Genomic DNA, 24053 nt, shown 5'->3' on the forward strand with positions numbered 1-24053 from the left:
CACCACCTATGTATAACTCCGTTAAAATTTTCATTAAGTTTAGGGTATTTTCATAATTAACAATAACTAAAAAAAATTATTAAAAAACAAATTTAAAAAAAATAAAAGAAGCGTCACAGGTGATGGAGGTCATAATCTTATGGTGATGGCAGAAATTGAGGCCTTCTAAACTTCTTGTGGTTGTGCCCTGATCTGATCTTATGGTGATCATATATGAAAATCAGCTGCACAACACCCATGACCACATCTTCTTTCGAATGTCCTTTTTGTGAGGTCTTGACATACCTAATCTCACTAGCTCAGTAAGTGTTGAATGGCATGGAACTATGGAACTATGCTTATCCATCACAGAATTAATGCTATCTGCAAGGAAAGATGAGCCAAAAAAAAAAGGGAGATTCACTATTATACCCAATATGGGGGCCCAAATTATAAAAATACCCTATATAAAATGGACTTTAGAAACACACCCAAAGCCCATTTACAACATAACAAAAAAACTTTTAACTTCTTATAAATTACAAAACTGCCATCAACTTCTTATAAGTTTTTATCTTCAGTTTTTCCCCCTTTGCATTCCATTGCCTTATGCTTGATAACTTGTGCAGCTAAGTGTGTGAGTGTGCATATATGGGTTAAAATCCATATTCCAACACCTCTGACATGTTGTGTGTTCTGATCAATATCTAGGTAAAAAGTTTTGGCATTTCTTATTCAAATACAAAATTCCTCAACCACAAAGGAAAAAATAAAAAAACTTTTAACAAATTAATCTTTTAGTGCCTAGGATTGGATTGGATTGTTGGTGTAGTTAGCGTGATACAAGTCATGATGTGTAAGTCTCACATCGGAGTAATACATACCGCAATTATCACAGTTTGAAAATTAGGATTGGTTACTGACGTCATCCATGCTACTTGAGCTTAGCATATAGTTGATAAGTGCTTTTTTTTCTCTTTTGAGGACCTTTCCTATTGAGAGAGGCGATAATATACTGAACTCACACACACAATACGGATGCTAAGACTCGAACTCAGGACCTTGCCTGGGAGAGCAAATACTCCAAATCACTACACTAGTGGGTCCTTTGAAGTGTTTTTCTTTTTCTTGATAGTGCTTGGAAGATGCGATATTAATAAATCCACTCATTATTATTAGTAGCTTAAAAATGAGGGGATATTAAAAATTAGTAGTGGTTTAAGACTGAAAAAAAAAAACTAATAGTGGATCTTTCAAGCCCATTGACACACGCAAGTCATGATTAATCTAATGGTAAGGGATCTTTCAGCGACCTCTTCTTGCAAGGAGGATATGCATTTCAAGTTTTAACTGAAACAGCCGTGTTCTGGACTTCGGTTGTTGAGTCAACATCTTGTATTTTGGCCCCAACCTGCCAGTTGATTTTATTCTATTGTATCGATGGCTAATTCGAGGACATAACCGAAATTTCGTCATTAATTTATTTCTTTGTGAAAAAAAATATACATTTGACTTTTTAAGAATTTCCATGGTTAGGAGGACAACTGGAGGGAAGAAGCTAAGAATGTGACATGTTGTTTCACAGAAGGAAGGCTTTGAACTAGCTGATTTAAGTAGTGCTTAATTTTCTTTTTAAGAAAGATCAGACAGAGAGAATGTAAAGAGAACTTTATCTGACAGTGATAAGCTAAATGTGGTAAAGAAAGGACCAACGTTTATGTCTAGCTTAAATCTGTGTCTTGCTTCTCAAAGTTTAATGATGTCGCGTACAATCAAGCAATTCCTCTTCACACTGCACCTTGGTCTTAGTCTTCTGCTCCTAGTTCATGCCCAGGATGATCAATCAGGTAGGAATATTTTGAAGGAAATAATGTTATCTATAATATATACATAGCTAATGAAGGCTTCTCTATCTTTTTGTATGTGTGTGTCTATCTCAGAATTCATGAGCATAGACTGTGGCCTGCAGAAAGTTACCTATACCGAAACGACAACAAAAATTCGCTACATCTCAGACGCAAGCTTCATAGACACCGGTGAAAGTAAATCCGTGTTGAATAAGTTTAGAGATGACTATCAACAACCCTACTGGTCTCTAAGGAGCTTCCCTGAAGGAACCAGGAACTGCTACAACATAAACGTCACAAGTGGCATCAAATATTTGATCAGAGCAAGTTTTGTTTATGGGAATTATGATGGCCAAGAAAAAGTACCCGAGTTCGAACTCCATCTTGGAGCTAATTTATGGGAGTCCATACGGTTTGAGAATGCCTCCGTTGCAGAAGCACACAAAGAACTTATACATGTCCCGCTGCGAAGCTACATACATGTCTGTCTTGTGAACACAGGCTCCGGCGTTCCATTTATATCGGCAATAGAACTCAGGCCTTTAATTAATGCATCTTATCCAACACAAGTGGGGTCGTTGGCGCTTGAGATGCGATTTGATACTGGTCGAGTACCAACTGATTTGGAAGGATACAGGTGAGTGCCTAATCTCCTAGGAGTTAGATGATGAACATATACCTGGTCAACTCCTAATTGCTAATGAGACTGATGAAATATCGAAATCTATTCAGGTATCCGTTCGATGTTCATGATCGCTTCTGGAATGCCTATGACCGTGATGATTGGACACAATTAAGTACATCACAGACCATTGACTCTGGATCTAGCAATGATTATCAACCACCTCCTATTGTGATGCGTACTGCTGCAACGCCAAGACGTGCGAATGCTTCCTTGGATTTCTTCTGGCTGCCTGCTGATGACAAGGCATCATACTATGTATACATGCACTTTGCAGAAGTTGAAAATCTACGAGCAAACCAATCCAGACTGCAATACATTACTAGGAACGGGCAGGTCTTTTATGAGTTATTTGCTCCCGATTACTTGTACACAAATACTATTTTTAGCCGTGCCGCTTTGAGTGGAGGACAATATAATTTTTCAATCCGTAAGGCAGAGAACTCTACCCTTCCACCCATCCTCAACGCCATTGAGATTTACACATTGAAGGAATTCTTAGAGTTAGAAACAAACCAAGAAGATAGTAAGTCTTTCTTCCTTACACTAGCTTTCATACTCTCAGTTTAGTGTTTATATGTATATGATTGATTTATATGAGATTTTCTGTTTGATTCTGAAAATGTTTTAATTAGTTGACGCAATCAACATCATCAAGTCAACATATAAGATTAAAAAGAACTGGCAAGGAGATCCATGTGCCCCTCAAGCTTACTTGTGGGAAGGTGTAAAGTGTAGCTATCCTCAAAATGAGTCCCCAAGAATCATATCCTTGTAAGTATGCCTTCAAACAAAGTTACCGAAATTTTCATTCCCATTCCACTTATGTGTAGTAAATTTAAATTTATGGAACATGCATCTGTAGGGACTTGTCCTCGAGCGGATTAACAGGGGAGATAGCTCCTTCTATATCCAACCTTACAGTGATTCAGACATTGTGAGTATATATGTCTTCCTGTGAATAAGTTACCAGAAGGCAGACAGCACATGATCAAAATTTGATTTAAATAAGTTGAGCTGTTCGTTTCAGGGATTTATCAAACAACAACTTGACAGGACCAATTCCTGACTTTTTGTCTCAATTGCCAGACTTAAATGTCATGTAAGTCATTTGGTTACCTGTATCTGGGGAGGAAAAAACTACAAATCTTTTGTTATGAACAAAGTATGGTGAAAGATTAGTGATTAATTTACCTTTGCAGAAACTTGGAGAAAAACAAGCTCACAGGCTCAGTTCCAGGAGCACTGATTGAAAGAAGGAAGAATGGTTTTCTATCATTAAGGTGTGCTATGTGAAGCCCATATAACCTTCAAATTTTGTACTTGACTCCAACTCACCACAACACTGTGTTAGAAATTTGATCCACACAGATACTAGTTTTCTATTTCTATTTTCCTATTTCGTTTTTAATGACAATATTAAATGATGAGGTGTTTCCCTACAAACTAGTTTTGAGAATTATAACATATGCTACAGAGGAATTTATATTCTTTGGTATAACAGATCAAAATCTAACTATTGTTGCTATCAACCATTTTTATGTCAGTTTGTGTGCAAATCCAAATCTATCTGGAAATGTTTCTTGCAAAAAGAAGCGCAATTTTGTTATTCCCGTAGTTGCGTCGGTCGCTGGAATCTCCATCCTCTTATTATCTGTAGCAACTCTCTGTTGGGGCATTAAACGGAAAAGACAACCTGGTAAGACTTCCAAATATCTGTCAAAGTTATTTTTTTTTCTCTCTTATGGCCTTAAAAATGAAGAATTACGACTTGGCATCAGATATCGAAGTGCATTTCTTAAAATAATAATAACATTCTTCATAAATATATGCACATTAAACTTGTGATGAAATCTTAGGAGCTGTCACAGGTGCAAATCCTATCATTGCACCAGTGGAGGCAACAAAACGACAGTTTACATACTCTGAGATCCTCCAGATCACCAACAATTTAAAGAGGATTCTTGGCAAAGGTGGATTTGGAACAGTTTATCATGGATGCATAGACAAAACTCAAGTAGCTGTCAAGATGCTTTCACCGTCTTCAGTTCAAGGGCTTCAACAATTTCATGCTGAGGCACGTTTGTTAAAATAAGCTATGCAATCATTTTGAGCTCAATCTTATATAATAAACTAAGATGTTTCATTGGGGTCTCTTATCTTACAGGTTAATCTTCTGATGAGAGTTCATCATATTAACTTGACAAGCCTTGTAGGATATTGCAATGAGGAAAATCACATAGGGCTTGTGTACGAGTACATGGAAAATGGAAACTTACAAGCATATCTATCAGGTTTGGCTGCAATTGAAACTATTCCATACCAAAATTTACCATTGTTTAGTAACTTCTAATTGGTTGGAAAACGACCAATAAATTACGGGAGGCTTTGATTTTTTTTAGCACTAGAAATCTAAGTTCTGCAGAAACATTCCTTGATCTCCACATTATTTTTTATTTTCTGTGGATGCAGACAGCACTCCAGTTGTCTTGACTTGGGAAGGTAGACTTCAAATAGCTACAGATGCTGCACAAGGTGTGAAACTAATAAATTATCTTATACTCCTTTTTAGCTAACATCTCCTCTCTCTTTTTTTCTTTTGAATTTTGTTTTTTTTTTTTTTTTGGTGATGAGAATTCACTGATGTCTGAATATGGAAATGCAGGATTGGAGTATCTGCACTATTGTTGTAGCCCACCTATGATCCACAGGGATGTGAAATCAACAAACATCTTGTTGAATGAATATTTTCAAGCCAAACTATCTGATTTTGGCCTATCCAGAAATTTCCCTGTAGAGGATGGGACTCATATATTGACAGGTGTTGCTGGCACTCCCGGGTACCTTGCGCCCGAGTAAGTTTTTTGTTTTCAGTCTGGGTAATGATATATCAAATCTAATCCCAACGCATTTTAAATTCTAACTAATATTAATTTGGTATTGGTGCCCTCATCATCCTTAATATTCAAAATATTAGTAATGTCACTGAAGCAAATTAAAGATAAAGCAAGGACATGAATGAAGAAAGAAACCATATGTAAATGGACGTTCTAGCCAAATTCTTTTGCAGAAGATATGACTTGAGTTGCATGGTTGCTTGAAGGTACAATATGTCAAACAGGCTAAATGAGAAAAGTGATGTTTACAGCTTTGGGGTTGTACTGTTGGAGATTATCGTGGGTCGACCTGCTTTTATAAACACACATGAGAGAATTCACATAAGTAAATGGGTTGGTTTGTTGCTTCCAAAAGGAGACATTTACAGCATTGTTGATCCAAGGTTAGAGAGACGTTTCAATGTTAGCTCTGTCTGGAAAGCTGTGGAATTAGCAATGGCATGTGTATCTAAAAACCCCATCAACAGGCCATCCATGAGCCAGGTATTGGTGGAACTAAAGGAGTGTTTGGCAACCGAACTGGCTCGAACAAAGCAGAGCGGCAATCACACTGAAATAGGAAATTCCATTGAGATGATGTCTCAGAATTCAATCGCTATGCTACGTCCCTCAGTTAGGTAGTAGTACGTACTAAAATAATGGGATTGGAATCTGTTATTTCAATCCTTGCAGGTTGTATTATGTATGTATTGCAAATGTTTCATAATCAATAATGTCGACCGATACCTTGGCACTTGCCGTGCGGTATGACACTGGTCCAACAGCACCTAATTATACACTACATAGGTGAGTGCAAAATCTCCATGTTCATGGTCAATAGATTAACTAATAACTAATGACTGATGAAATATATATTTCTCCTGATTGTCTACATTTTGTCTATGTCTATGGTTTGGATGTCATGGACGAAAATACAACTCGGGTGTACTAGTTTAGAGACCATTGCAACAATTAAGTCCAAAATATATTAATATGGTGCTGCAAATTTCCATTGGCCACTTACCCATAAACAAGTGCCACAGTGTCACCTTCAACACAATATCCAATTAGAGAAACCAAGTTCGTACAATAAACTCTCATCAACAATCTCACATGTTTGAGTTGAAATTAGTCCCACATTGAAATACTAGAGTTCCTTAGAGGTCTTTATAAGATTTACTCTTGCAAATATAGTAGTTTGGATTGGTCATGCAAGTGGCCAAATTGAGAGGCTTGTGTGGGTATGACCTTTAGGTCTTTATAAGACTTAATCAATACAAAATATAATTAATCAAAAGATTGGCCTTGGGCCTTGGGGCTCTTGGGCTCAGTGATTTAAATTAAACTCGATTAGTTAATTAATTATTTTTAAATAATTGCCTTGGGGCTTTTGGCCATATTTAATTTCATTATTCTATTTGTTGTTTAAAATATAATTACTAATTAAAGTAATTTGAAAAAGGCTAACATATTTCTTAATTACATATATTAAATTAAAGAAGTAGGCCAAAGAACAAAAGTTAAGAAACTTTTTTTTTTTTTTACATTTCACATTTTAAATTTTCATTTTCAAAGGTATAGCCGCGCGGCTATACTATTTAAACATACACCTAAAGGGACGAGGCCAGGGCCTAGGTGCCACGTGTCAAGTGACAAAAGCCGAACGGCTATAAAACTTTTGAAAACAAAGTAGGGAAATGAGTATAGCCGCGCGGCTATACTATCTCTCAAAATTTTTTAAAAAGAATCTGGTATAGCCGGGCGGCTATACTGTACATGTACGTATACAGACCCGCCCCACCGCTTATGCGCCACGCGTCAAACGAGCAGCACTGGTTGTTTTTTTTTTTCAAAAACAAAAAGGAGTATAGCCGTGCGGCTATACTCTTGTAAAGAGCAATTATGTGTTCAGTGGTTGGTATATATGTTTTTAATTAATCAAAAGGTTAGCCTTGGGCCTTGGGGCTCTTGGGCTCAGTGATTTAAATTAAACTCGATTAGTTAATTAATTATTTTTAAATAATTGCCTTGGGGCTTTTGGCCATATTTAATTTCATTATTCTATTTGTTGTTTAAAATATAATTACTAATTAAAGTAATTTGAAAAAGGCTAACATATTTCTTAATTACATATATTAAATTAAAGAAGTAGGCCAAAGAACAAAAGTTAAGAAACTTTTTTTTTTTTTTTACATTTCACATTTTAAATTTTCATTTTCAAAGGTATAGCCGCGCGGCTATACTATTTAAACATACACCTAAAGGGACAAGGCCAGGGCCTAGGTGCCACGTGTCAAGTGACAAAAGCCGAACGGCTATAAAACTTTTGAAAACAAAGTAGGGAAATGAGTATAGCCGCGCGGCTATACTATCTCTCAAAATTTTTTAAAAGAACCTGGATAGCCGGGCGGCTATACTGTACATGTACGTATACAGACCCGCCCCACCGCTTATGCGCCACGCGTCAAACGAGCAGCACTGGTTGTTTTTTTTTTTCAAAAACAAAAAGGAGTATAGCCGTGCGGCTATACTCTTGTAAAGAGCAATTATGTGTTCAGTGGTTAGTATATATGTTTTTAATTAATCAAAAGGTTAGCCTTGGGCCTTGGGGCTCTTGGGCTCAGTGATTTAAATTAAACTCGATTAGTTAATTAATTATTTTTAAATAATTGCCTTGGGGCTTTTGGCCATATTTAATTTCATTATTCTATTTGTTGTTTAAAATATAATTACTAATTAAAGCAATTTGAAAAAGGCTAACATATTTCTTAATTACATATATTAAATTAAAGAAGTAGGCCAAAGAACAAAAGTTAAGAAACTTTTTTTTTTTTTTACATTTCACATTTTAAATTTTCATTTTCAAAGGTATAGCCGCGCGGCTATACTATTTAAACATACACCTAAAGGGACGAGGCCAGGGCCTAGGTGCCACGTGTCAAGTGACAAAAGCCAAACGGCTATAAAACTTTTGAAAACAAAGTAGGGAAATGAGTATAGCCGCGCGGCTATACTATCTCTCAAAATTTTTTAAAAAAGAATCTGGTATAGCCGGGCGGCTATACTGTACATGTACGTATACAGACCCGCCCCACCGCTTATGCGCCACGCGTCAAACGAGCAGCACTGGTTGTTTTTTTTTTTCAAAAACAAAAAGGAGTATAGCCGTGCGGCTATACTCTTGTAAAGAGCAATTATGTGTTCAGTGGTTAGTATATATGTTTTTAATTAATCAAAAGGTTAGCCTTGGGCCTTGGGGCTCTTGGGCTCAGTGATTTAAATTAAACTCGATTAGTTAATTAATTATTTTTAAATAATTGCCTTGGGGCTTTTGGCCATATTTAATTTCATTATTCTATTTGTTGTTTAAAATATAATTACTAATTAAAGTAATTTGAAAAAGGCTAACATATTTCTTAATTACATATATTAAATTAAAGAAGTAGGCCAAAGAACAAAAGTTAAGAAACTTTTTTTTTTTTTTACATTTCACATTTTAAATTTTCATTTTCAAAGGTATAGCCGCGCGGCTATACTATTTAAACATACACCTAAAGGGACGAGGCCAGGGCCTAGGTGCCACGTGTCAAGTGACAAAAGCCGAACGGCTATAAAACTTTTGAAAACAAAGTAGGGAAATGAGTATAGCCGCGCGGCTATACTATCTCTCAAAATTTTTTAAAAAGAATCTGGTATAGCCGGGCGGCTATACTGTACATGTACGTATACAGACCCGCCCCACCGCTTATGCGCCACGCGTCAAACGAGCAGCACTGGTTGTTTTTTTTTTTCAAAAACAAAAAGGAGTATAGCCGTGCGGCTATACTCTTGTAAAGAGCAATTATGTGTTCAGTGGTTAGTATATATGTTTTTAATTAATCAAAAGGTTAGCCTTGGGCCTTGGGGCTCTTGGGCTCAGTGATTTAAATTAAACTCGATTAGTTAATTAATTATTTTTAAATAATTGCCTTGGGGCTTTTGGCCATATTTAATTTCATTATTCTATTTGTTGTTTAAAATATAATTACTAATTAAAGTAATTTGAAAAAGGCTAACATATTTCTTAATTACATATATTAAATTAAAGAAGTAGGCCAAAGAACAAAAGTTAAGAAACTTTTTTTTTTTTTTTACATTTCACATTTTAAATTTTCATTTTCAAAGGTATAGCCGCGCGGCTATACTATTTAAACATACACCTAAAGGGACGAGGCCAGGGCCTAGGTGCCACGTGTCAAGTGACAAAAGCCGAACGGCTATAAAACTTTTGAAAACAAAGTAGGGAAATGAGTATAGCCGCGCGGCTATACTATCTCTCAAAATTTTTTAAAAAGAATCTGGTATAGCCGGGCGGCTATACTGTACATGTACGTATACAGACCCGCCCCACCGCTTATGCGCCACGCGTCAAACGAGCAGCACTGGTTGTTTTTTTTTTTCAAAAACAAAAAGGAGTATAGCCGTGCGGCTATACTCTTGTAAAGAGCAATTATGTGTTCAGTGGTTAGTATATATGTTTTTAATTAATCAAAAGGTTAGCCTTGGGCCTTGGGGCTCTTGGGCTCAGTGATTTAAATTAAACTCGATTAGTTAATTAATTATTTTTAAATAATTGCCTTGGGGCTTTTGGCCATATTTAATTTCATTATTCTATTTGTTGTTTAAAATATAATTACTAATTAAAGTAATTTGAAAAAGGCTAACATATTTCTTAATTACATATATTAAATTAAAGAAGTAGGCCAAAGAACAAAAGTTAAGAAACTTTTTTTTTTTTTTACATTTCACATTTTAAATTTTCATTTTCAAAGGTATAGCCGCGCGGCTATACTATTTAAACATACACCTAAAGGGACGAGGCCAGGGCCTAGGTGCCACGTGTCAAGTGACAAAAGCCGAACGGCTATAAAACTTTTGAAAACAAAGTAGGGAAATGAGTATAGCCGCGCGGCTATACTATCTCTCAAAATTTTTTAAAAAGAATCTGGTATAGCCGGGCGGCTATACTGTACATGTACGTATACAGACCCGCCCCACCGCTTATGCGCCACGCGTCAAACGAGCAGCACTGGTTGTTTTTTTTTTTCAAAAACAAAAAGGAGTATAGCCGTGCGGCTATACTCTTGTAAAGAGCAATTATGTGTTCAGTGGTTAGTATATATGTTTTTAATTAATCAAAAGGTTAGCCTTGGGCCTTGGGGCTCTTGGGCTCAGTGATTTAAATTAAACTCGATTAGTTAATTAATTATTTTTAAATAATTGCCTTGGGGCTTTTGGCCATATTTAATTTCATTATTCTATTTGTTGTTTAAAATATAATTACTAATTAAAGCAATTTGAAAAAGGCTAACATATTTCTTAATTACATATATTAAATTAAAGAAGTAGGCCAAAGAACAAAAGTTAAGAAACTTTTTTTTTTTTTTACATTTCACATTTTAAATTTTCATTTTCAAAGGTATAGCCGCGCGGCTATACTATTTAAACATACACCTAAAGGGACGAGGCCAGGGCCTAGGTGCCACGTGTCAAGTGACAAAAGCCGAACGGCTATAAAACTTTTGAAAACAAAGTAGGGAAATGAGTATAGCCGCGCGGCTATACTATCTCTCAAAATTTTTTAAAAAGAATCTGGTATAGCCGGGCGGCTATACTGTACATGTACGTATACAGACCCGCCCCACCGCTTATGCGCCACGCGTCAAACGAGCAGCACTGGTTGTTTTTTTTTTTTCAAAAACAAAAAGGAGTATAGCCGTGCGGCTATACTCTTGTAAAGAGCAATTATGTGTTCAGTGGTTAGTATATATGTTTTTAATTAATCAAAAGGTTAGCCTTGGGCCTTGGGGCTCTTGGGCTCAGTGATTTAAATTAAACTCGATTAGTTAATTAATTATTTTTAAATAATTGCCTTGGGGCTTTTGGCCATATTTAATTTCATTATTCTATTTGTTGTTTAAAATATAATTACTAATTAAAGTAATTTGAAAAAGGCTAACATATTTCTTAATTACATATATTAAATTAAAGAAGTAGGCCAAAGAACAAAAGTTAAGAAACTTTTTTTTTTTTTTACATTTCACATTTTAAATTTTCATTTTCAAAGGTATAGCCGCGCGGCTATACTATTTAAACATACACCTAAAGGGACGAGGCCAGGGCCTAGGTGCCACGTGTCAAGTGACAAAAGCCGAACGGCTATAAAACTTTTGAAAACAAAGTAGGGAAATGAGTATAGCCGCGCGGCTATACTATCTCTCAAAATTTTTTAAAAAGAATCTGGTATAGCCGGGCGGCTATACTGTACATGTACGTATACAGACCCGCCCCACCGCTTATGCGCCACACGTCAAACGAGCAGCACTGGTTGTTTTTTTTTTTCAAAAACAAAAAGAAGATAGCCTTGCGGCTATACTCTTGTAAAGAGGAGTTATGTGTTCAGGGGTGGGTAATATGTTTTTAATTAATCAAAAGGTTTGCCTTGGGCCTTGGGGCCCTCGGCGCCCAAGTGTTATAATTAAACTCGATTAGTTAATTAATTATTTTTAAATAATTGCCTTGGGGCTTTTGGCCATATTTAATTTCATTATTCTATTTGTTGTTTAAAATATAATTACTAATTAAAGCAATTTGAAAAAGGCTAACATATTTCTTAATTACATATATTAAATTAAAGAAGTAGGCCAAAGAACAAAAGTTAAGAAACTTTTTTTTTTTTTTACATTTCACATTTTAAATTTTCATTTTCAAAGGTATAGCCGCGCGGCTATACTATTTAAACATACACGTAAGGGACGAGGCCAGGTGCCTAGGTGCCACGTGTCAAGTGACAAAAGCCGAACGGGGCTAAAACTTTTGAAAACAAAGTAGGGAAATGAGTATAGCCGCGCGGCTATACTATCTCCCAAAATTTTTTAAAAAGAATCTGGTATAGCCGGGCGGCTATACTGTACATGTACGTATACAGACCCGCCCCACCGCTTATGCGCCACGCGTCAAACGAGCAGCACTGGTTGTTTTTTTTTTTCAAAAACAAAAAGGAGTATAGCCGTGCGGCTATACTCTTGTAAAGAGCAATTATGTGTTCAGTGGTTAGTATATATGTTTTTAATTAATCAAAAGGTTAGCCTTGGGCCTTGGGGCTCTTGGGCTCAGTGATTTAAATTAAACTCGATTAGTTAATTAATTATTTTTAAATAATTGCCTTGGGGCTTTTGGCCATATTTAATTTCATTATTCTATTTGTTGTTTAAAATATAATTACTAATTAAAGCAATTTGAAAAAGGCTAACATATTTCTTAATTACATATATTAAATTAAAGAAGTAGGCCAAAGAACAAAAGTTAAGAAACTTTTTTTTTTTTTTACATTTCACATTTTAAATTTTCATTTTCAAAGGTATAGCCGCGCGGCTATACTATTTAAACATACACCTAAAGGGACGAGGCCAGGGCCTAGGTGCCACGTGTCAAGTGACAAAAGCCGAACGGCTATAAAACTTTTGAAAACAAAGTAGGGAAATGAGTATAGCCGCGCGGCTATACTATCTCTCAAAATTTTTTAAAAAGAATCTGGTATAGCCGGGCGGCTATACTGTACATGTACGTATACAGACCCGCCCCACCGCTTATGCGCCACGCGTCAAACGAGCAGCACTGGTTGTTTTTTTTTTTCAAAAACAAAAAGGAGTATAGCCGTGCGGCTATACTCTTGTAAAGAGCAATTATGTGTTCAGTGGTTAGTATATATGTTTTTAATTAATCAAAAGGTTAGCCTTGGGCCTTGGGGCTCTTGGGCTCAGTGATTTAAATTAAACTCGATTAGTTAATTAATTATTTTTAAATAATTGCCTTGGGGCTTTTGGCCATATTTAATTTCATTATTCTATTTGTTGTTTAAAATATAATTACTAATTAAAGTAATTTGAAAAAGGCTAACATATTTCTTAATTACATATATTAAATTAAAGAAGTAGGCCAAAGAACAAAAGTTCAGAAACTTTTTTTTTTTTTTTTACATTTCACATTTTAAATTTTCATTTTCAAAGGTATAGCCGCGCGGCTATACTATTTAAACATACACCTAAAGGGACGAGGCCAGGGCCTAGGTGCCACGTGTCAAGTGACAAAAGCCGAACGGCTATAAAACTTTTAAAAAAATTAGGGAATGGTGATAACGCGCGGCTTTACGCTTTCTCAAAATTTTTTAAAAAGAATCTGGTATAGCCGGGCGGCTATACTGTACATGTACGTATACAGACCCGCCCCACCGCTTATGCGCCACGCGTCAAACGAGCAGCACTGGTTGTTTTTTTTTTTCAAAAACAAAAAGGAGTATAGCCGTGCGGCTATACTCTTGTAAAGAGCAATTATGTGTTCAGTGGTTAGTATATATGTTTTTAATTAATCAAAAGGTTAGCCTTGGGCCTTGGGGCTCTTGGGCTCAGTGATTTAAATTAAACTCGATTAGTTAATTAATTATTTTTAAATAATTGCCTTGGGGCTTTTGGCCATATTTAATTTCATTATTCTATTTGTTGTTTAAAATATAATTACTAATTAAAGTAATTTGAAAAAGGCTAACATATTTCTTAATTACATATATTAAATTAAAGAAGTAGGCCAAAGAACAAAAGTTAAGAAACTTTTTTTTTTTTTTACATTTCACATTTTAAATTTTCATTTTCAAAAGTATAGCCGCGCGGCTATACTATTTAGACATACACCTAAAGGGACGAGGCCAGGGCCTAGGTGCCACGTGTCAAGTGACAAAAGCCGAACGGCTATAAAACTTTTGAAAACAAAGTAGGGAAATGAGTATAGCCGCGCGGCTATACTATCTCTCAAAATTTTTTAAAAAGAATCTGGTATAGCCGGGCGGCTATACTGTACATGTACGTATACAGACCCGCCCCACCGCTTATGCGCCACGCGTCAAACGAGCAGCACTGGTTGTTTTTTTTTTTCAAAAACAAAAAGGAGTATAGCCGTGCGGCTATACTCTTGTAAAGAGCAATTATGTGTTCAGTGGTTAGTATATATGTTTTTAATTAATCAAAAGGTTAGCCTTGGGCTGGTGCTTGCATTAGCACAAAGTTCTGCCGTCGAACTTGTCCACTCTCTTCTCAACATTGCACATTCATCGTTCCCACTTGAACATGAAGCTCTGATACTAGTTGTTAGGAAATCAGGTTCTCGACAAGTGTTTTCCTCACACTCACTCGTAATTAGGGTTCGCGAGATCACAAATAAAGCTCCCTAAAGTTCTTAGTTATAATACATAGGCACATGGGTAGGAGATATAGTCCAAATTAGAAACAAAATCCTGAGCAGGAGTTATAGTTAAGAATAGTGGGTACATCATGAAGAATAATCTTATGCCTATTCCTAATCATTTCATGGATAATCTACTGGTAATGGATCTTTCAAGCCATTGACCCACTACTTGCACATACTTAATTTGAGTTAAACCAGCTGTGTTGTAGACTTTGGACATTTGAGTCGAACCAGCTGTGTCGTAGACTTCGGCTCTAGAGGTAACAAGTTGAGCAATTGATTAACGCGCTCAATTTTTTATTTTTTATTTTTTAAATGTATTATGTCAATTTGCACCTAACAGACATTTCATCGTCAAATCTTCTTTATCACAAACACATTTCTTGGCTTCTTCCCTCATGCTCCACTTCTTCTCCTTCCCTATCACACCAGCTTCTTCTCATCTCATCCTTTTGCCACTTTGCCAATGAGTTTCCTCAAATGGTAGACCAATACAAAGATATATTATAAAAGAAAAAACAAACCAAAAACAGTTGTCGAATTAATGTAATATTCTTTAGAGATGGAAGAGTTCTATAATAATATTGGTATTTCAAATAGTTAAATTCTTAAGTTCTTAAGTTATTACAACCATTAATTGAATCCCGGAAACAGAAGTGAGACAAACAAAAATGTGATTGGCGCAGCCCCACCCTCCATGTTAACATAGTGATAATGGGGATGAGGTTGAAAGGTTCAAACACATAACGTTTTGGTTTATATTTAATGGCTTTTGACGTAATTAGTCAAAGATAAAATACAATATTTAATGAGTGGTTCCACGACTAATAACATCAAGACATTTTGTGATAAAACCTCACACTTGTTATGCTATAACATGTGGTTAAGTTTGGGACAGTCACAATGCTAGTAGTGGGCCGATTGTCTGCCTCTCTAAAATCTTATCCCTATTCTGCATCTAGAACTTCGGCTCATTTTAACCCTCATGCTTAGCTTGCAAAACTTGGTTGATCATTGTCTTTTATTTTGTTTTGTGCATGTTGCCATGATAGAAAAATTGGAAATATCATGCTTCATAGAACCTGTTGTAACACTTCAAACCAGATTTACAGGAATCTTCTGCCTCACTTTGGTTTGTAATGGACAAAGGACCTGTTAGGAGGTAAAAATTGCTACTGAGACAGAAATGAGGAGAACAAAGTAAAGCAAGGAGAACAACAGGAAGACAAGAATAAAAGCAGGTGACTAGTTGAAAAAAGCATAGCAATCAAAGAGAGCTTAATTTAAAGATAATATAATACAAACCCAGTTGCCTGCCTCAACTGACAAGATACCACAACTAATGTCTACTTGTTAGATTAATTATTATGATCAGCGTCTTAATTGACATATAAGGCTCTTTTAAAGTATTACTGGGTCAAGAATTCTGATCTGCATTGTAGCATCCAACTTATATAAAATGATCAGAGTCTTCGAATTGAATACAAACTTGTTTCTGAAAGTTTAATGATGTCACGGACATTCAAGTCACTCCTCTTTCCACTGCTTGGTGGTTTTGCTCTTATGCTCCTAGTTCATGCCCAGGATGAATCAGGTATGAATATTTCTGCAATTACAGTTTAATTTGTTGAAAATTCTAAGGCCTCTCTCTTATAGTATGTGTCTGTCTGTGATCTGTCTCAGGCTTCATTAGCATAGACTGCGGCCTTGCAGGAAATTCTAGCTATACTGAAAAGACAACAGGCATTAACTACACCTCAGACACAAACTTCATAGACACTGGTGAAGTTAAATTTGTATCACATGATTACAAGAACGAATATCAACAACAATATTGGTCTGTTAGGAGCTTCCCTGAAGGAATACGAAACTGCTACAAAATAAATGTTACGAGCGGCAGCAAGTATTTGATCCGAGCAAGTTTCCTGTATGGAAACTATGATGGCCAAAATAAATTCGCAGAATTCGAACTACATCTTGGACCAAATTTGTGGGATTATGTGAAATTCGGGGAGTATGGCGTAGATTTTGAGCTCATACATATTCCCTTGCGAAATTACATGCATATATGTCTTGTGAACACAGGATCCGGGGTTCCATTTATATCAACAATAGAGATAAGGCCTCTACTTAATGAAACTTATCAGACACAAGTGGGGTCTTTGGCACTTGTCTCGCGGTACGACACTGGTGCTTTAGCAGCCACTTTTGAAGGATATAGGTGAGACATTAAGTAATTTATGTCCTCGGACATGATCAATACACATATGTCAATTAATAGCTAAACACTGATTAAATCAATCTCTCTTGTTTAATTGTTTCTGTTTAGGTATCCAAAAGATATTCATGATCGCTTCTGGTATATCTATGCCCGCGATGATTGGACACAGATAAATACCTCACTCACCGTTAACCCTGGATTGTTTTACAAGCCACCATCTGATGTCATGCGCACTGCTGCCACCCCGAAAAGTGCAAGTGGCTCCTTGGATTTCTCCTGGAAGCCAGTGGATAAAAATTCAGAATATTATGTTTACATGCACTTTGCAGAAGTTGAAAAGCTCAAAACTAACCATTCTAGACAGCAGTATGTGACTAAGAACGGAGTGCTCTTTCAAGAGCTTTTTTCTCCTGAATACTTGTACACTAGAACTCTTTTCACCCGTTTGGCTATTGGTGGAGAAGTACAATATAATTTTTCAATCTTTGCGGCTGAGAACTCTACCCTTAAACCCATCGTCAATGCCATTGAGCTTTACATGGTAAAAGAATTCTTAGAATCAGAGACAAATGAAGAAGATTGTAAGTAATTCTTCCTTAAGTTTCATCCCTTGATGATTGATTTTAATGACATTTTCTGCTGACCTTCCGAAAATATTAGTTGACGCAATCACAAACATCAAGTCAACTTATAAAGTTACTAAGAACTGGCAAGGAGATCCATGTGCCCCTGAAGTTTTCTTGTGGAATGGTCTAAACTGTAGCTATCGTGAAAATGAGACCCCAAGAATCACATCCTTGTAAGTATCTCTTCATACAAACTTACTCATAACATTCCATTTTAATTCCAGAACTCATGTGTTAATGAAGTTATGGAACATGCAAACAGGAACTTGTCCTCGAACGGATTAACAGGGGAGATAGCTCTTTCCATAGCCAACCTAACAATGATACAGACACTGTAAGTATATATGTCTTTTTACATGTCAGTTACAAGATAACTCAGTTTTAAATTTTCATTTTGTAATCATTTCTCAGTTTTAAATGAGTTGAGCTGCTCATGATTTCAGGGATTTATCAAACAACAGCTTGACAGGACAAATTCCTGATTTTTTGTCTCAATTGCCAAATTTAAATGTCTTGTAAGTTATTTTTATATATACGGCGGTCGATAGACTTCAAATTCTTAATTAATTGCAAAACATGGGTGATAGAGTCCTTTACATGTGCAGGAACTTGGAGAAAAACAAACTCACAGGCCCAGTTCCTGTAGGACTCATTGAAAGAAGAAACAATGGCTTGCTATCATTAAGGTCTGCTTATATTCCTCAACATAGATATGCCACCACTTTTCTATTTCTACTTTCAAATTTATTTCTTCATGAAAATATAAAACGATCAGGTATTTCCATGCAAATTGGAAGATGGTTGAGAATTATAACAGCTGCCCTGCTGCTAATGTTACAGAGGATATTATATTATTGGTACCTATTATTAATCAAAATTTAACTATTGTTGCTATCAACCATCTTGACATCAGTTTGTGTGGAAATCTAAACATGCCCGAACAAGTTTCTTGCGAAAAGAAGGAGACGAAAAAGAGGACACAGAATTCCAATATTGTTCCCATAGTTGTGCCAATCGTTGGAATATCAATCCTCTTATTATCTGTGGCAGCTATCTGGTTGGGGATTAAAAGGAGAAGACAAAATGGTAAGACCTGTAAATATTTGTTCAAAAGTTTTTGTAAATACAACATCGTAAGGCCAAACATCCTCTTATTAACTTGTGATGATGCAAATTAAAGCCACCATTGGGTCCTTGGAGTCAAGAAAGCGACAGTTTTCGTACTCTGAGATACTGAACATCACCAACAACTTAGAGAAGACTCTTGGAAAAGGGGGGTTTGGAACAGTTTATTATGGATGCATAGACAAAACTGAAGTAGCTGTCAAGATGCTTTCTCCATCATCAGTTCAAGGGCCTCAACAATTTCATGCAGAGGCATGTTTGTCAAAATAAACTAGTGCAGACTTTCTAATCCTCAATCACATGTAATATACTAAGATGTTGCATTTATGGCCTCTTCATTTACAGGTTGATCTTCTTCTGAGAGTTCACCATATAAACTTGATAAGCCTTGTAGGATATTGCAATGATAAGACCAACAAGGGGCTCGTTTACGAGTACATGGCCAATGGAAACTTACAAAAACATCTTGCAGGTTTGTTTTCAATTGAAATTCTTCGTTAGCCAAATTCACCATTTCTTTAGGTGAGGTTTCTTTTATGTGGTTATTTTATATATGCAGGTAGCAGTTCAAATGTCTTGACTTGGGAAGGTAGACTTCAAATAGCAATAGAGGCTGCCCAAGGTCTGCAACAAAATCATTTTCATAATCCCTTTTTACTAGCAATTTATCTTCATCATTTATTAAATTTTTTGTGATAAAATCAGTCTGAATTTTGCAATACAGGATTGGAATATATGCACCATGGTTGTACACCACCTATGATCCACAGGGATGTCAAATCATCCAACATCTTGCTGAATGAAAATTTCCAAGCCAAGATATCTGATTTTGGCCTATCTAGAAATTTTACTGAGGAGGATGGTACTCATATACTCACAGGTGTTGCTGGCACTCCTGGGTACCTTGCCCCCGAGTAAGTTTTTGTTACTAGCTTAACGCGCCATTTCATTTGTTCATATGTGAGCCTATTCTCGACTTTATCTATTTCTACAAATAAGATACTATCACGTCACATGCCATATCATCTTAATGTTGATCAACTAAAATTCGGGAAACAAGTCGATCTTTTAGTATTGTTGTTTTGAAATGACTTGTGACGCACGGTTGGCTTGAAGGTACCACGACTCAAACAGGCTAAATGAGAAAAGTGATGTTTATAGCTTTGGGGTTGTACTGTTGGAGATCATCACAGGTCGACCTGTTTATTCAAACACACATGATGAGAGAATTCACATAAGTAACTGGGTTGCTTTCCTGCTTTCGAATGGGGACATTTCCGGTATTGTTGATCGGAGGTTAGAGGGAAGTTTCAATGTAAACTCTGTCTGGAAAGCTGTGGAAATAGCAACATCATGTACATCAGCAGATGCCATCAAAAGGCCGACCATGAGTGAGGTAGTGATGGGAATAAGGGAATGTTTGGCAACAGAACTAGCTCAAACAAATCAGACTGGCATTGAAACTAATTTAGTACCTATGGAAAGCCCCTCAGTTAGGTAGCTATCTTGATAAAATAATAGGAATTGGGGTGTATTGTTTTCCTCCTTTTTTTTTTTCATCAATGTTGTTTTATGCAAGTTGATCAATCTCATTGTACTGTCACTGTGGGTTCTTTGTCTGGACCTCAATGCATGACCTAGTCTTAGGTACTTTGTGCCCTTGGGCCTCTCTTGCTTTTTTTCCTGCATGAATCTCAGTTTTCAGACCCAAAGAAAAAATGTAAGATACAGACCACTTGATTTCAGGGATTATTATAAGCATGGACATAAAATATTTTATCAGCTTATCTTGTTTTACACTTTATATATTAAGAGAATCCTTTTTGGTTAGAGAGGGAATAAAATTTCAATTATTCTTAAAACATTTAATAAATTGAATAATAAATATAAAAATTTGAGAGTAAAATGGAAATTAAAAAAATCATTTATCACACACTATGTCTCTCCCACAACCATCATACTTCTTTTTCCCTAACTTTGCAGTGACTATGCATAGCATGTATAGATAGTTGTAATTGTTATCTCTCAATGCTTGTGTAAGTCAATACTCTTTTTCACTCGACTAGACCTTATTTATAAAAATTAAAATCTTAACGAAAGCATGTTACATTTAAATGCGATATTTTCTTGTCGGGTTCTCACTACATTTGTTCTTCAAAAGGTTTGGTCCGGACTCTTCAATTAATTTTCAAAAACATCACACATGCACAGAAACGCGTGCTTTAAGGACGTGATGTACAATCTACAAGATTGAAGAAAGCTGGCAGGGTTTGATGGCAACAAGTATCCATTTTTCTATTTACTGATCCTGACCGTCCATAAATCATAGCACATATGGACCCCACCCCAGTCCCAATGCAGGTCGATGATCATCAATATCATTATCATGAGAGAACTGTTCCAACCAATTTCTCTCTCTAAACATAAATAAAGAGAGCCTCATCAAATTGTGACTCACAATGCCTCTAGATTTTATGCATATTTTGGTGTCCCTTGCTTGATCCTCATTGGATTTTGGTTTTGCTAATTAAGCCACCGATTTCCATGCCTATTTGTCCAACCAGTTTGCTATAAGTCAGAAGAGTTTCAGAACCACCAAAATAACTCCCATCACATGCAGCTTTGACATAGCTTTAACTCATAATGCTTCCACCTGCTATCTTCTCAACTGCCCCATATTTAATATAACCAGAGAAAATTATGTTTTGTCTGCAAATTATTATGGGTATTTTTTTTTTATATACAAGCGATAATATAATTTATAAGAAAGGGTTTATCTAATGAAATTTTTATTTGATTAAAAAAAATTACAATAAGAGATTTAACACACTATCCGGAGACTTACAAATCAAAGTTCTTTTTCCACTCGATTGGACCTGTTGACAATTAATATGGATTTATAAGAAGAAAAATATGAGTTAAGGTGTTTGTATAATTTTAAGTGCTGGTAAAACCAATTGAACCCTCATTTAATGCCTAAACACAAACTCTACCTTCCCTCTTCAAGAGGAAGCTTCAAAAGCGTCATTTAATGCCCTTATAAAGTCCAGTTTTTCATAGCATTGAGCTTCAAACAAAAGAAAGCTGCTTCACAGAAATGGGCAGCCATAGCCAATGCTTGACAGCTGCAGCCTTGGGTTTGGTTTTTGTATGTGCATTGTTTGTAAGTGGTGGAAATGCACAAGAAGCAACCACTCTTGTTCCAGCCATCATGACCTTTGGTGACTCTGCAGTTGATGTGGGCAACAATGACTATCTCCCAACTATCTTCAAGGCTAATTACCCTCCATATGGAAGGGACTTTGTCAACCATCAGCCTACTGGCAGGTTTTGCAATGGGAAGCTAGCCACTGACATCACGGGTAAGTAGAAAATTAGCTTCAAATTGAAGCCTTTCTCTTTCTCCTTTCTTTTTTCTTTTACACTATGATAGTGTAGACTACTCTAATGTACGGGGAGGGAGATCAAACTTAGGTGCAACAAGGCGGGCACAATGCATCTGGTGCATAAACAGTCATTAATTGCTTCCTAGAGCAAGAAAAGTGATCTTGTTAGAAACACCAACCTGATTGTTTAAGTTTAAGTTGTCTAGTTGAGTTAGTTTCAACTACATAACATAATTAGTTTCTTTATGTAGCTTAACCTGTCTTACAGGAACAGAATTTTAAAAGTACATATCTTTCTGTAACCAGATTAATTGTTGATAATGATCATTAATTTCTTAAGCTATATGACTCCTCCAGCATTAATCTGGGATTGGATTAGCAGTTAATTAGACTATCCAAGCGTCTTAGTTAAGTGGTCAAAACATGATAATCTGAGTTTCTTTACGCAGCTGACACTCTGGGGTTCACGACTTACCCACCGGCATACCTTAGCCCACAGGCATCAGGGAATAACCTTCTGATTGGAGCCAACTTCGCTTCAGCTGCATCCGGTTACGACGAAAAAGCAGCAACTCTAAATGTAAAATTCCAATCTTAGTAATGACAGTTAATTTTACACCTATGTACATGTTAATTTCACATGTTTCACACAAAACAATTGAACTTGTGGTGGCAGCATGCAATCCCATTGTCCCAGCAGCTTCAATACTTCAGGGAGTATCAGGGTAAGCTGGCCGAGGTAGCAGGCAGTAAGAAAGCAGCATCCATCATCAAGGATGCACTCTATTTATTGAGTGCTGGCAACAGTGACTTTCTTCAGAACTATTATGTCAACCCTTATCTTAACAGAGTCTACACTCCTGAGCAATATTCCTCTATCCTTGTTGGCCTCTTCTCAAGCTTTGTTAAGGTATCTTGTCATTGGTGCTTCTCTTTATTAATCTCCTCTTTTTTTTATAAAAAAAAGTGGTTAAAATTGTATGTTGCTGATTTCTGATTGCGAAACTAAGGGGCTCGTTTGAGAGGGATGATTTCAAATCAAGGAATTCAGTTAATGTCTATCTAGTGTTTCATAGTTTATTTTTAACTAATTTGCCTTATTAGCATTTCCCAATCTTTTCTTTGAAATCATTTCATTCAAATGGATCTTAACTAAGATTTTGATGCTTCCTTGAAAAACTAGGATTTGTATGGCTCGGGAGCCAGGAAAATTGGTGTGACTTCACTCCCTCCATTGGGTTGCCTTCCAGCTGCAATCACCCTATTTGGATACCATGAGCAAGGGTGCGTGGCTAGAATCAACTCTGATGCCCAAGGGTTCAATAAGAAGATAAGCTCCGCCGCAGCAAATCTCCAAAAGCAACTTCCTGGCCTTAAGATCGTCATCTTCGACATTTTCAAGCCTCTCTATGATGTGATTAAAGCCCCATCGAATTACGGTACTAAACTAAACTAAAATTTCAACCCAAGTAGCCTAACAAAATAGACACTTGAGAAATAATATATAATTGTTTTTTCCATGGTTATTTTTTGTAGGGTTTGCGGAAGCAAGGAGAGGTTGCTGTGGAACTGGGATTGTAGAGACAACATCACTGCTGTGCAATCCAAAGTCGATCGGAACTTGTTCAAATGCGTCTCAATACGTGTTCTGGGATAGCGTCCATCCATCTCAAGCTGCTAATCAAGTTCTTGCTGATGCATTGATTATCCAGGGGATCACCCTCATTGGATGAAGATATATTTTATATATATATATATATATGGATCTTTCTGTCTCTTTAAAATGTTGAAGACTGCTACTACTTGATTTTTAGGTTACTATGTTTACAAAGATAGTGATGCAAAAGTTTAATAAGTTGCATGCAATTTGTTAATTAATTACAAAAGAAGTTTGAGAAGATCAACAAATGGTTCAGAAATCTACTCACAGATGTGACTTACATAAATGTTTTGCTTCGTTAATTGAGGGGAAGTAAAACCAAACAAGAGATCTCAGGGGGAGAGAGAGAGAGAGAGACAGAGAGAGAGAGAGAGA

At 36.3% G+C, this 24053-nt stretch overlaps 3 protein-coding genes across 4 annotated transcripts; all 3 read left to right on the forward strand.

The window, feature by feature from the left end:
• LOC18782739 (putative leucine-rich repeat receptor-like protein kinase At2g19210) lies at positions 1589 to 6265 on the forward strand. Of its 2 annotated transcripts, none has more exons than XM_020561092.1 (13): positions 1589 to 1826; positions 1920 to 2463; positions 2559 to 3034; positions 3144 to 3282; positions 3374 to 3445; positions 3539 to 3610; positions 3711 to 3791; positions 4056 to 4207; positions 4380 to 4585; positions 4676 to 4802; positions 4981 to 5043; positions 5174 to 5363; positions 5612 to 6265. In XM_020561092.1, the coding sequence occupies exons 1-13, from the start codon at positions 1697 to 1699 to the stop codon at positions 6024 to 6026; spliced, it is 2667 nt and encodes an 888-aa protein (XP_020416681.1). In that variant the 5' UTR covers positions 1589 to 1696; the 3' UTR covers positions 6027 to 6265. The 2 variants fall into 2 exon arrangements, with proteins under 2 accessions (XP_020416681.1, XP_020416680.1); XM_020561091.1 differs by having other exon boundaries at positions 1590 to 1826; positions 4368 to 4585.
• On the forward strand, positions 16168 to 20281 carry LOC18784035 (probable LRR receptor-like serine/threonine-protein kinase At1g05700). Its single transcript, XM_020561093.1, has 13 exons — positions 16168 to 16254; positions 16344 to 16881; positions 16990 to 17462; positions 17542 to 17680; positions 17770 to 17841; positions 17951 to 18022; positions 18113 to 18193; positions 18421 to 18593; positions 18688 to 18884; positions 18978 to 19104; positions 19192 to 19254; positions 19357 to 19546; positions 19749 to 20281. The coding sequence occupies exons 1-13, from the start codon at positions 16170 to 16172 to the stop codon at positions 20131 to 20133; spliced, it is 2595 nt and encodes an 864-aa protein (XP_020416682.1). The 5' UTR covers positions 16168 to 16169; the 3' UTR covers positions 20134 to 20281.
• On the forward strand, positions 21606 to 23937 carry LOC18782799 (GDSL esterase/lipase APG). Its single transcript, XM_007215528.2, has 5 exons — positions 21606 to 21994; positions 22468 to 22598; positions 22695 to 22928; positions 23202 to 23457; positions 23555 to 23937. The coding sequence occupies exons 1-5, from the start codon at positions 21730 to 21732 to the stop codon at positions 23749 to 23751; spliced, it is 1083 nt and encodes a 360-aa protein (XP_007215590.1). The 5' UTR covers positions 21606 to 21729; the 3' UTR covers positions 23752 to 23937.

The sequence above is a fragment of the Prunus persica genome, chromosome G3, assembly GCF_000346465.2.
Source record: "Prunus persica cultivar Lovell chromosome G3, Prunus_persica_NCBIv2, whole genome shotgun sequence".
Classification (NCBI taxonomy): Eukaryota; Viridiplantae; Streptophyta; class Magnoliopsida; order Rosales; family Rosaceae; genus Prunus; species Prunus persica.